Source organism: Hippocampus zosterae, chromosome 17, assembly GCF_025434085.1.
Source record: "Hippocampus zosterae strain Florida chromosome 17, ASM2543408v3, whole genome shotgun sequence".
Classification (NCBI taxonomy): Eukaryota; Metazoa; Chordata; class Actinopteri; order Syngnathiformes; family Syngnathidae; genus Hippocampus; species Hippocampus zosterae.
This window is the reverse complement of record NC_067467.1, coordinates 9,149,086-9,160,726: the sequence shown is the minus strand read 5'-3', so window position 1 is coordinate 9,160,726 and position 11,641 is coordinate 9,149,086. Positions and strand designations below refer to the sequence as shown.

Here is an 11,641-nt window from a genome sequence, read left to right as displayed (position 1 = left end):
AGCCACAACACTGTTCTTGTGTGTCACATCAAATTAGTTCACAGTGCGTTTGGGACTCAAGCAGAAGTGCAAATGTTTGGAACGAAAGTTGCTTGGCTGCGAACTTGTGGGTCATTGGTTAAAGAAAATGTGCCGTTGTTAAGACAGTAGCTCAGGGTAACATGACTGTGAGGACTTTGGGGACATTAAATCAACATGGCAACACATAGGCTGACTTTATTCATTTATTTATTTTAAATCCAACATCCACAGCTGCCAAGAGAAAACCTGGGACCAAATTAGTATGATTTCATGAAGCAAATGTTAGAATTGTTTGCAAATGTAGGTCAGTGCTTCTGCTACTGTTTGGGCCTTCTTCCTGCCCACAACTGATATTGTGGCTACAATTTCAAACCCTTTCCCTATTTCATGTCTGTGGCTCCGTAGTTCGCCACAAATATATACCATCTATACATTTGTATAGATGAATGCGCTACAGCCAAGATGTTTGACATTTCTGTTTTTGTCGGGAAGTAACGTTGTTTTCCCACGTTCCCCGAAGGAGTCACCGCGCTGGCCCCGCCCTCTTCTACTTGACGTCAACAGTTTCCGCACATGGGCGCCGTGTGCAGGTTCTGACCGGGAGGGCGGGGTAGGACAGGAGAGCAGCGCAGCCTCGCTCATCTTGGTTTAGCTTAGCTTCTTTTAGCTTGATTCCTCCCTCCCTTCTTGCCTGCCTCCTCTCTCCTTCTCTCCCCCCCTCCGTATCGTCCGTCCGTCAGTCAAAGCTGAGCTGCCTCCGCCCTCCGCCTCCAGTTCGTCGCCCGCCCGCCTGCCAGCCTTCCAACCAGCTCACTTGTAGGCTGTCAAGAGCTCCTTTCCACCGTCCGCGAGTCCCCCCGGCCACCCCAGCAGCGTGATTTCGACGCCCTGTGGAGAAAATGGCCAGCAGACCTCACCCTGTCAACGCAGCTTTCCTGCCGCCGACGCACGGCGTGCTCAAGTCGCTGCTGGAGAACCCGCTGAAGCTGCCCTTCCGCCACGACGAAGGTACCCGAGCGAACTTTTGACATGTTGCTTTTCCAGCCTCCATTGGGGTCAAACCGAATGCGATTTATTCGGTTCATAACCCGAAACGAGCTAAATAAGACTGGCTGTTAACTCGGCTCGTGGCTCCAGCTGAAAACAAGCCGATTTACGCCGGCAAGTTTGACGAAAAGGAGATTTGAACGTCCGTCGTTTTTCGTCGCAGGTGCCTTGCTACCTTTTCGGGGAAATCGCATTTCGACCTGTCCAACATCCATCTTCATGGCGATTACGCGTATTCCTCTTGTCACCCGTAGGGGGCGCCTCACACGTAATCCTCGGGGGAAAAAACGGATTAAACTTTTAAAAATTGTATTCTTCAAACAAAAACGTTCTTTCAATGACGCTTTCGTGTTTAATTTTTGATTACAGATGTTCGAATGAGGCCGTTGACTGTAGGGTTTTAATTTTCCATTGGATCCGTTTGAGCTCTGATTTTGAGCTCTTGATCTTGTCTCATTTAGTCAAGTGATTGTGTGAATGCGAGTGTCGCAAACAATGGCAGAAAATAGTAATTATAGAAATTAGACAAGGAGCTGCTGCTGACTTTTTAAATGTCTACCACACTGTTCAAATCTCTGAATGGTTCCCCACAAAAATCAGATTGGACAGAATTTTTTTTTGGGGGGGGGGGTGAAATCAAGACAATCACTTGATTTAAAACGGGTTTTATGGTCCTAGCATTTTTCAGCGTCGAGTTATTTAGATTTCATTCAAGTGGAAAACATGTCGTTTCTGTCCAAATATGTGCCGAATTGAAGCATACTCATTTCTTGCGTGCAAATGTTGCCTTGTTTCTGAATTGTTCCTTTTGTGGAAAAATATCCCAAGCGGGACTGTGAAAAGGGGCTAAATATGGCCAACCTATCAACACTGACTGTGTTCATTGCACATCAGCAGGGACGCACTTTTAAATCCAGAAGCCACTAACAAGTGCTCACAAATAAATCAAATTAATTGATTAAATGGACGATTAGTTGTGTGCCGTTCTCATGCGATGCAAACAGCTCATTGATGTTGAAGATGATTTGTGTGATGATGTCCACTTTTTTGTGAGTGTGCAACACAACGCAGCGATCATGTCAGTTTGCACTGTGATCCACTTTTAAGGCCCTCCACATGATGTGTGGACTTAAATTTTAAGACGAGGTTGAGGTGTGTAGCCAGTTGTCATTGTTGTGGTTATCGGGGGGCGTTGTAACTGTATATAGGGAAGTCCCAATTTAGAGTGACGCACCGTCAATGTAGTACCACAACATGCCGGGCAGTACTAAGCACCAAGAGATGCTGCATCGTTAGGAGGAGAAGCGGAATAAGGCAATTTTGTCTCGTTTTTCTAGTTACATTTCATGGGCCAGCCTGGAACATATCCCCACTTTAAATTCACCGTTTCACTCTTAAGACACTATAAATTATTTGTTTTGTTTTGGTCTGAAAGCACCAATGAATTGCGTTTCTTGAACGAGCCACGCAGATACTTTTTGGAACTTCCGCGAAAATCCTAATAATAAACCTGTCGAACCTGTCGGCGCCATTCCCTTCTGTCCCGCTTGTAATGCACAACATGAAATTGGCAGTAGACTCTGGAAAATTACAGCTTTCTGCCGCCTGCTCACACGCCTCCGTAAAAGAATGAAGTACACAATTCGTGTTTCTATTCGCGAAGCCTAGAAAAAAAATTCTTCAATGTAATCGGCCTCAATGAAAACCTTCATTATGCCTCAAAAATTACCCATAATCCTGAAATCCCCTGTTCAAAGGTCCTAAAAGCGACGCAATAAACAACATTGTTCTGTTTTCCTTGGGAAAACGAATCTCCAATGGCATTACTAATGTTTGCTTTCGTAACGATAGAGTAGGTTGACTGATGGATACTTAATTCACCCTGTGAGGGCACCTGAAATGATCACAGCGGTGATATTCAGACATACACGCTCCTATCAACAAGATGGAAAAAAGCAAGAGCGCAAAATCAATTCTAAGCATTTGTAAGGAAGCCAAGCAAATTTAAATCAAATCTCAAGAAAAATAAACGGAAGATTAAAATGCTGCTATATGTTCAGTATTGAATATCAGCGACAGTAATTGTGCAAAGTGGGACTGCTCGGGCAACATTATTGCAAAATGTCTTCAAATATTGAACCCATTTCTGGTGTGAGGGGCTAATTTGTTCAAACTTCTCAGGGGGCGCTGCTGAGTGTCCTGACACCCTACACATACTTTAATTAGATCACACTCATGATTTCACAAAGTCAAAATTGACATCATGAGCCGAGACTGCCTATCCGTTTCTTCTACTCAAAACCTGTGCTGATCTCAAATCCCAAGGAACGGCGCCATCCGCTGGCATCTCTTTGTCATTACAGCTGTGTAGAATGTGGGCTTCCACAGATGACCTGGCTGAGGGCTTCTTCCACACCCACCATTTGCAAAACATACTTGCTCAAATATACTTGTGATCGGCAGTAACCGATTGGCTTCTGGTTCCGGGTGAAGCGTAGCCGATAACTCTTGTTCGTTGTGCCGCAGGTTTCAGCAAGGACAAGGAGAAGAAGTTGGAGGATGAGAGCGGCGCGGCGAACCCGCCACAGTCAGCCTTCCTGGGGCCGACGCTTTGGGACAAGACTCTGCCCTACGATGGCGACAACTTCCAGCTGGAGTACATGGACCTGGAAGAGTTCCTGTCTGAGAACGGCATTCCCGCCAACACGGCGCAAGGCGACCACCAACAACAACAGCAGCAGCAGCAGCAGCAAGTGCCCCCGCCCCCTCAGGCCCCGCAGCCCCCCGTGGCGGCCCCCTCGGTGGTGGACCTGAGCAGCCATGCAACCACCCCGGCGCACAGCGGCGTGCCGTCACAGCAACAGCAGCAGACGTGCTTGCGCAGCCCCAACGCCACAGGTAACAACCACCCACGCCACCGACACCCGTGCGGACTTCCTGCTTAGCTGTGATTGGTTGCTGACTCGAGATGGCGGCACGTTTGATGGAAAGCAAATTATTGGCTTTCGCACATTGCAAATACTCACAGGGTGCATTGTCGTTGCTTCGGCAAGCTAACACGTTTTTTTTTTTAAGTGATTTTTGTGTGTGTGTGTGTGTGTGTGTGTGTGCGCGCGCGCGTGTTGTATTGCTGGGCTCTTGCCATGTTGGTGCAAAGCTGCAGGCGACCACGTTTGATTGCTGCTGGTCACATGTTGTTGGATCTTGTTGGAGGTCGATGCATCGATGACGGCGATTATGGAGTTTGTGACGCACCCTAAAATGTGGACTGCTTCTCCAAACTACCACTCAAAAAAAAAAAAGCAAATATGAAAAACATAATATCCGGTCCAACTCCTCGCATTTCCACATGGAACGACGTCATGTAATTGAAAGGACGAATCATAGTCGTTGCTTGTGTTGCCACGGCAGCCGAGACGTTTACACAACATGAAAAGCTTGTTTCTCTCCAGAATGCTCCAAATTCCAAATGACTTTTTCGTTTTGAGTGTACGCGGGCGAAAGTGACCGCGTAGCAAAATAAAAATGGCTTTGTCATTTTGATTCATCGGAGCAAGAGCAACAACTTGCGCAAAGCGTGCTATCAAAATTCAATGCCACCTTGACAACAACAAAAACTGAGATGCACTCGAAATGCGTCATTTGTCACGTTTTAATACTTGAAAGCGGAAATCAAGTCCAAAAATTTCCTGACAAGAATACCGAAGCTTGTATGCGGGTCTCCCGATGCCGAACGCAGCATATGGATGAACGTTGCCTTTTATTGCCTATATCGAATCGTATTGAAGCCGCAAAATCCGTTGTCCTCCATCTTAGGGTGTGGCCGTTTTGTCACTTGCTGCCAAATGGAAACGAGATCAGTTGCTCAGGTCACAACCAATCGCAGCTCACCTGTTTTCAAAGTTTGATCGTGCCACGTTCGCAAGCTGAGCCGCGCTCGGTCGCTACCTGAGCCCAGAGCAACCGTGACCTCATTTTTCGCCGATAACAAATGACAAAATGGCCGCTCCCCGCCGGCGGCTCAGACTGATTGCTACATTTAAATTCCACAAAGGCAATATTAATGTCAACGCCGCATTGAGGCGAGTGGGCGACACATCCAAGATATTCAACCTCTTGTGAAAACTGGCGAGCAGTTCATTATTTGTACCCTGAGATTTGCTGGCGACTCTCGGCCAAATTTGCCGCCAAACTGGACAGTATGCAGGTGCGTGACTGGAAGGGCTCGGAACAGCGTGTTGTGTTTTTACACCGGGTGTCCAGTAGCGCCAGGTGCTCGCGCGCGCGTTTGTGTGTGTGCGTGGGCACGCGCCGTCACGTGCATGCCGCGCGCCTCCCTACTGCGTGCGTGTCCATGTGACACACACACACATGCAGACGGCATGTGCGGCGGGCCGTGGCCCCGCCTCGTCCTCTCACGCTCTCCCTTTTTTTTTTTCCAGCCGCTCTCACGCAACGACACCACCCCCACCCCACCCCCCACTTTGCGCTCGCTCTCTCCGCTCAACTTGTCCTGGCTCACATGGACTCAAGCATGTGTGCGGGCATGTGTCACGTGCACTCTTGTTCCTGCTTGTGGTCGTTAAGCTCCACAACAACAACAACAACATGAAGTGTTTCACGTGTGTGTGTGCGTGTGCATGTTCATCATGTGGAGGGAGGTTTGAAATGACTTATTTTGCAGACCGATGCCACAACAAAATACGTCTTTTGATACGACTCCTTTTAAAACGATGACAAAAAAATGTTGCGAACAGGGAGACTTTTCTTTTTGACGCCGATGATGTATCGCCGGTCTGTCGATCTATCGCAGAATCGTGCCAAATACTGCAGAGGAGGACTTACTCCATGTCAGATTTTTGTTTTGGCTTTTTGGAGTATCGGCAGATGGTCATGGCGGCCTTCGCGAGTAATTGATATTTCAAAACAAGGCCATTAATTGTCTGATACCTGGTATTGGTTGGTACTCACCCGTCCCGAATCGTGTGTGTGCACACATTTACATTTTCTCTTACGCCACCTCACCTCTCTGAGCTCATCCGGCCCTACACCCCTGCCCGGCGCCTCAGGTCTGTGGACCAGTCTTTGTTAGAAGTACCAAGAACTAAACTGAGGCTCAGAGGGGATGGAGCCTTTTCTGTTGCTGGTCCCTCTCTCTGGAATGACCTCCCACTGAACGTTCGGCAAGCCTCCTCGCTGCCATCTTCAAAACCCTCCTCAAAACTCACTTGTATTCTTTGGGATTCGACTCAGCATGACTTAGATTTGTTCTTGGTTTTACTGTTTGGTGCTTTCTACCGCCTTTATTACCGATTTGTCTTACTGTTTATTGTGCATGTTAAATTGCTACTTTGTATGCAGCGATGGCTGTTTGAAAGTGCTCTAGAAATACAGTTGACCTGACATTTTACATGAGTGTGCATTTATGTGTGTTGAACATGAATGTGTGTGTGTGTTTAAAGCAGATTAGATTTGTCGAGTACTTCCGGCAAGGAACTCACAGTGTTGGTGTGTCTGCGCTTCTGGCAGGTGGTAGACGATTTAGTTAACGTTGTCATGACGACTGAGATGGCATCGTCCTAAGTAAGCTGCTGCAACCCGTCGTCACAAGACTTTCCAGGCTGGATTGGCGAGCATGCTGACAAAATGACACCACAAATTCCGTCTTGCTATATATTAGCCCTGCATCGATTGTTTTTCCAAACCAAACATTGCCATGAGTTGCTTGTTGTTGTCATTGAAGTAGGACGTCATGAAAAAAAGCTTTGTCACTCTCGGGCTAAACTGCGATTAGCTCAGCCCGCGCACTTTGACCCCCGCACGTCGGTCAGCGCCTTGCGTTTGGGGGTCAAAGTTCGACCACGCATACAGGCAAGCTTATCGTTAGCCACGTCTTGCTAGCTCAGCGGCGGTGCTGATATGAAGACGACAATTCAGACGATCGCTACGTTCGCCTACTTCATGTTTGGCAGTCGCTATCTGGCCAATCGCATGCTTTGAGCCCGTTAGCCTCGTTGCTAATGGGCACGACGGCATCTGTTTTTAGCGCCTGTCAGAAGCTTAAAATCGTCAACACACACACACACACACACAACACAAAGATGCACCCCCACATGCAAGCAACCGTTGCCTGGCAAGGCCCAAAGAACGAAAAAGAAAAAAGACACTGCTTGGGGGTGGGGGAAGCAAAGGCGATGCGGCCCACCCAAGGAATAATGGCGTGCTTGTGTTTTATCCCCTTTAGCGTCGCGCGACACGCCCAGCCCCATCGATCCCGAGTCCATCCAGGTGGCGCTGAGCTACGAGCCCGACCCGGCCGACCTGGCGCTGTCCAGCGTGCCGGGCGGGGCCGTCTTTGACCCGCGCAAGCACAAGTTCTCACCCGAGGAGCTCAAGCCGCAGCCCATGATCAAGAAGGCCCGCAAGGTCTTCATCCCCGACGACCTCAAGGTCCGCGCCACGCTCACAAAGCGCCGCATGGCTACACTGGTTTATTCCAAAACTGAATTCATTCATTTTGTTTCTCCTAAAAATTCGGCACACAGATCTTCATAATGAAAACACGATTTAAAAACCATTTTTGGACATACTATACCCCGCACTCCCATATTCTTTTAACGCTATGCTGTTGGGTGTTTGGCGTCCGCCTGCAGGACGACAAGTACTGGGCGAGGCGCAGAAAGAACAACGTGGCAGCCAAGCGGTCGCGGGACGCGCGGCGGCTGAAGGAGAACCAGATCGCCATTCGGGCGGGCTTCCTGGAGAAGGAGAACGCCGCCTTGCGCCTGGAGGTGGCCGACCTGCGCAAGGAGCTCGGCCGCTGCAAGAACGTCGTGGCCAAGTACCAGGCCAGGCACGGGCCACTGTGAGTCCGCCCCCTCAACTCCACCCACCGCACACCGCCCCTTTAAGGACTATGTCGTCATCACCCATCTCTCTCTCACTCACACACACACACACACACACACACACACACACACGCACACACAATCAAGCCCCTTTCACGCTTTCCGCGTAGCGCGCAGTCAGTAAAAGTCACACGCAACGCGGTCAAACATTCCGTATTTGGAAAGTCTAATCTTACTGCACTCTGTTCTGTTTTAATTTGGGGGGGTTTTTTTGCAAAATTTTCTGGTAAATTTTGGAGAAAATTCCAGCGCGTTTCTGGAAATTGTTCAGTACATTTCTGGAAAAATTGACAGAAAAATTCCTGAAAATGTTCTGTCAATTTTTAGCGAATTTTCTGATAAATTTCTTATAAATGCACGGGACATGTCTGAAAATTTGCCTGTTCGTGCCTGTTAAATATTTGGTCAATTTCTATGAGAATTTAAGGAGGGTCATTTGGGAAATATTCTAAAATTGTAGATATATCTATAAAAAATTTCTGAAGCTTCATTTGTAGACATTTTCTGATAAATTTCTGCAAACTGTCTGTGAATTTGTGAACATTTTCGAGGCAGTGTTTACAAGTTACTGGAAAAGTAATTTTGGGGGATCTTTGTGAAGTTTTCATTCGAATTAAGTATGACCAGAGGGTCTTTTAATACAAAGTAAAGCATCATAAATCTCGCATCATTTATAGCCATAGGCTTGGAAAAAAAAATGTCACCCGCGTGTGAGCATTGCAATACCTTACTGGCTAATTTTTTAAAATGATTATTCGCTGGAGCATAAGCATAGTTGAAGCTTGCGCATAACTCATATTTTTCATTTGCAACACAAATTAAAAAATGCTCCAAGTCGTAACTTGGAACTCTAAAACTTAAATGTTGGGACACTCTTAGATTAAAAAGTGCCACTTTAACTAAAATGTTTTGGGGGGGTTTCGCGGTTCCTTACGAGGATGTCACCTTCAATTTCGAATGTTTTGGATTTTTTTTTTTTTTTTTTTTTTTAATTATCATGAAAGGTTTCCAACTTTGACAACTCCTGGAGTGTTGCAGCATTCATTACGATGAATTGTGCCGCAGGCCGCTTTTCTTGTGAAACAAGTCGAAGCGCTTTGTTGCCCTCGTCGTTCGTATTCTTATTCGCATTCGTCGTCTGCATGAAGCAGAAACGTCCCTTCTACTTTTGTATTTTTTTGACCGTCAACCACAATATGAAGGCGCGATTTTCCAGTCGCGTCAAGACTGGAAAACCAAAATGCTAACGGTTGACAATCTCATGAACTCTTTTGTATCAGTGACTTTTCACACACGAGCAACATGTCAAACTAAATAGGGTGAAAGGGGCTTGACAAATTGTTTTCCCTTTTTCTACGCCCCCGCCCTCCCCTCCATCACCGCCGCGTCAAAGCCATCACAATGAGGACGTATTCCACGGATGACTTTTTTTTTTACCTTCTACTACTACTACCTTTTGATGTTTTTAACCACCAGCTGTTCTCCATTTTGAATTGGTCGACAACTTCCCTCTTCCGAAAAAAAAACGCGTTTGCAATCTTTCTCGGTTTTTTTTTTTTTGTTTTTCCGCCCTCATTTCAATTGCCGCTTGTTTTTTTTTTCCAGCATGATTCCCCCCCCTCCCCCATTTCTTTGATTTCTTGGGGAAATGTTAATCCCCCCCACCCCCGCTTGTGTTGAACGTAGCATGTACCCCCCCGAGTCGTGACCTTTGACCCCATGTGGAAGAGCCCCGCCCCAATCCTCCCCCCTTAGTGTCTGCATCGCCGGCGCCGCCGCCCGTCTGGCCGACAAGACGGTGGCATGAATGTAAAAGGAGGAAAGTGTTTATTTTTACTTTTTCAGGGGGTTGGCGGACTTGTTTGTGGCAGACCAAACCAATCGCTTACAGAGATGATATATTGGTTACAAGAGATGTTTATATATAAAACCTATAAATCTATACGTTGTTGTTTTGTACAGTATTTTTCCTATTACATTTACTGAATATGTATTTTAAAGGCACAACAGATCCAGAATATTAATAAAGATTACAATAGAAACCTCGCGCTGTATGTTTTTCCTATGACGCCCTCTGGTGACAGTCGTGCGGTATTGCAAGAACAGGCCTAAGTAGTCATGAAAAACGTGGGGTTGGACTATTACGGAAAATCGGATGTCAAAACTTTTTTTCAAATTGACAGTGCAGGAATTAATTTGGTAATGAATTTTTGGATTAATTGTTGCGGCTCTATAGAATACTCAAATGTTTCTATTTGCAGTAATTAGGTCTGCAACTAATGATTATTTTAGCAAGCGCTGAATTCTTTTTTTTAATTCATCAGATTTGGACCGTTTTAAGTTAGACAAGGTCTCTCGACGGTTAATCAATTATCAAAATTGTCCATTCATTTGATCATTAATTAGTTGTTGATCAGTTAATAAAAAATCTTTTTTTAAACTATTCTGGGATCAGTGCCCGCCAAAATTGTGTTAAATACCCCCGCAAAAAATTGCTTGAAAATCTGGCAGACGTTTTCTATGTGTTTTACAAATGTATTTTAATGCAGTATGGGTGACATGTATTATTGTGTCACACTATTTAAGTTTGAAACACTGAAGACTTTTTTTTGTTGGTGGCGTTTGTTGGTGGCGTTGCATCATGACCAGTCAGGGTGAAAAAAAACTAGCCACTGTGGTAAGCCACCTGACTTTCATCATTTTTTTTGGTCTGTTTTTGTGCCTTGCGCTACGGGTGTTCCTCGCCCATGTAACATCATCCACGTCGTCAGCATAGAGACGGACCAGACATCGCACAGCGTTTCCACAGCAACAGACTCATTTTCTGCCCGGCAACTAGACAGACAGATATAAATATTTGGTTGCTTTCATTTCAAATTCTGTAGGCTCGATGCGAAAAGGGAGAACCTTACTGTGTTTACTGCAGTAGGAGCGAAAAATGGCCAATTTTTCCTTGTAATCCGCCGGATTACAAGGAAAATATATAACGAAATCACCAAGCACAATGAATTAGTTGAGCTTGAATTCGGCTGCTCAATTCCCATGATCATGCGCGAAACTGATAGCTTGGAGTTTAAACTGTGCCTTGTAAGCGCGTCTCATCGGAGGTGCCATTTTCAGGATGTTTTGCACAATGCACGTAATATACTGTATACTGTACTATAGACACCGACCAGTTGTGTGCCTTTAACGTCCCTTTTCACGTTCACCCTTCCCACTTGAACGTCTGTCCTGTTACGTCCGCCTTTCCTCTCTATCACAAGCGTGTCGGCGCAACATCAGTCAATCAAGCGGACCACTCATCAAAGTCACACAACAGCATTCCGCATTATTAGGACACTCGGCCCTTTTAGAGAAAATTTCAAGACTTTGAAGTGTGACCGATGGTCGGGAATATCCGGTAGAAGAAATGGAGATAGTTGTCGTCAAGGTAACCAATGTGTGGCGTATCGAGTTTAGAATGCAGCTCAAAATAATAAAGATAATAAAGGATATCTTATCTTAAAAGCAGCGTTTGAAAGCAAAGGGCGCCACTCCAGCAAATTAACGATATAAAATTTATCGCTGTAAAGTTTTTGTCCTTTTTTTTCTGGGGTGGCAGCAATACTTGTCTTTTTAAACAAAAAAAGTTGCGCGTTAATCAATGACAAAAAGTTGTCTGCTTG

At 46.0% G+C, this 11,641-nt stretch overlaps 1 protein-coding gene across 1 annotated transcript; it reads left to right on the top strand.

Moving 5' to 3' along the window:
- The first annotated feature begins 633 nt into the window (after window positions 1–633).
- Window positions 634–10,018, top strand: hlfa (HLF transcription factor, PAR bZIP family member a). The gene is made up of 4 exons (XM_052049501.1): window positions 634–1,029; window positions 3,595–3,966; window positions 7,313–7,518; window positions 7,722–10,018. The coding sequence occupies exons 1-4, from the start codon at window positions 921–923 to the stop codon at window positions 7,935–7,937; spliced, it is 903 nt and encodes a 300-aa protein (XP_051905461.1). The 5' UTR covers window positions 634–920; the 3' UTR covers window positions 7,938–10,018.
- Window positions 10,019–11,641: the final 1,623 nt, after the last annotated feature.

Coding starts and splice junctions, on each gene's coding strand:
- hlfa (XM_052049501.1), top strand. CDS start 921: ATGGCCAGCAGACCTCACCCTGTCAACGCAGCTTTCCTGCCGCCGACG. Junction 1,030..3,594: donor GCCCTTCCGCCACGACGAAG/GTACCCGAGCGA, acceptor GTTGTGCCGCAG/GTTTCAGCAAGGACAAGGAG. Junction 3,967..7,312: donor GCGCAGCCCCAACGCCACAG/GTAACAACCACC, acceptor TATCCCCTTTAG/CGTCGCGCGACACGCCCAGC.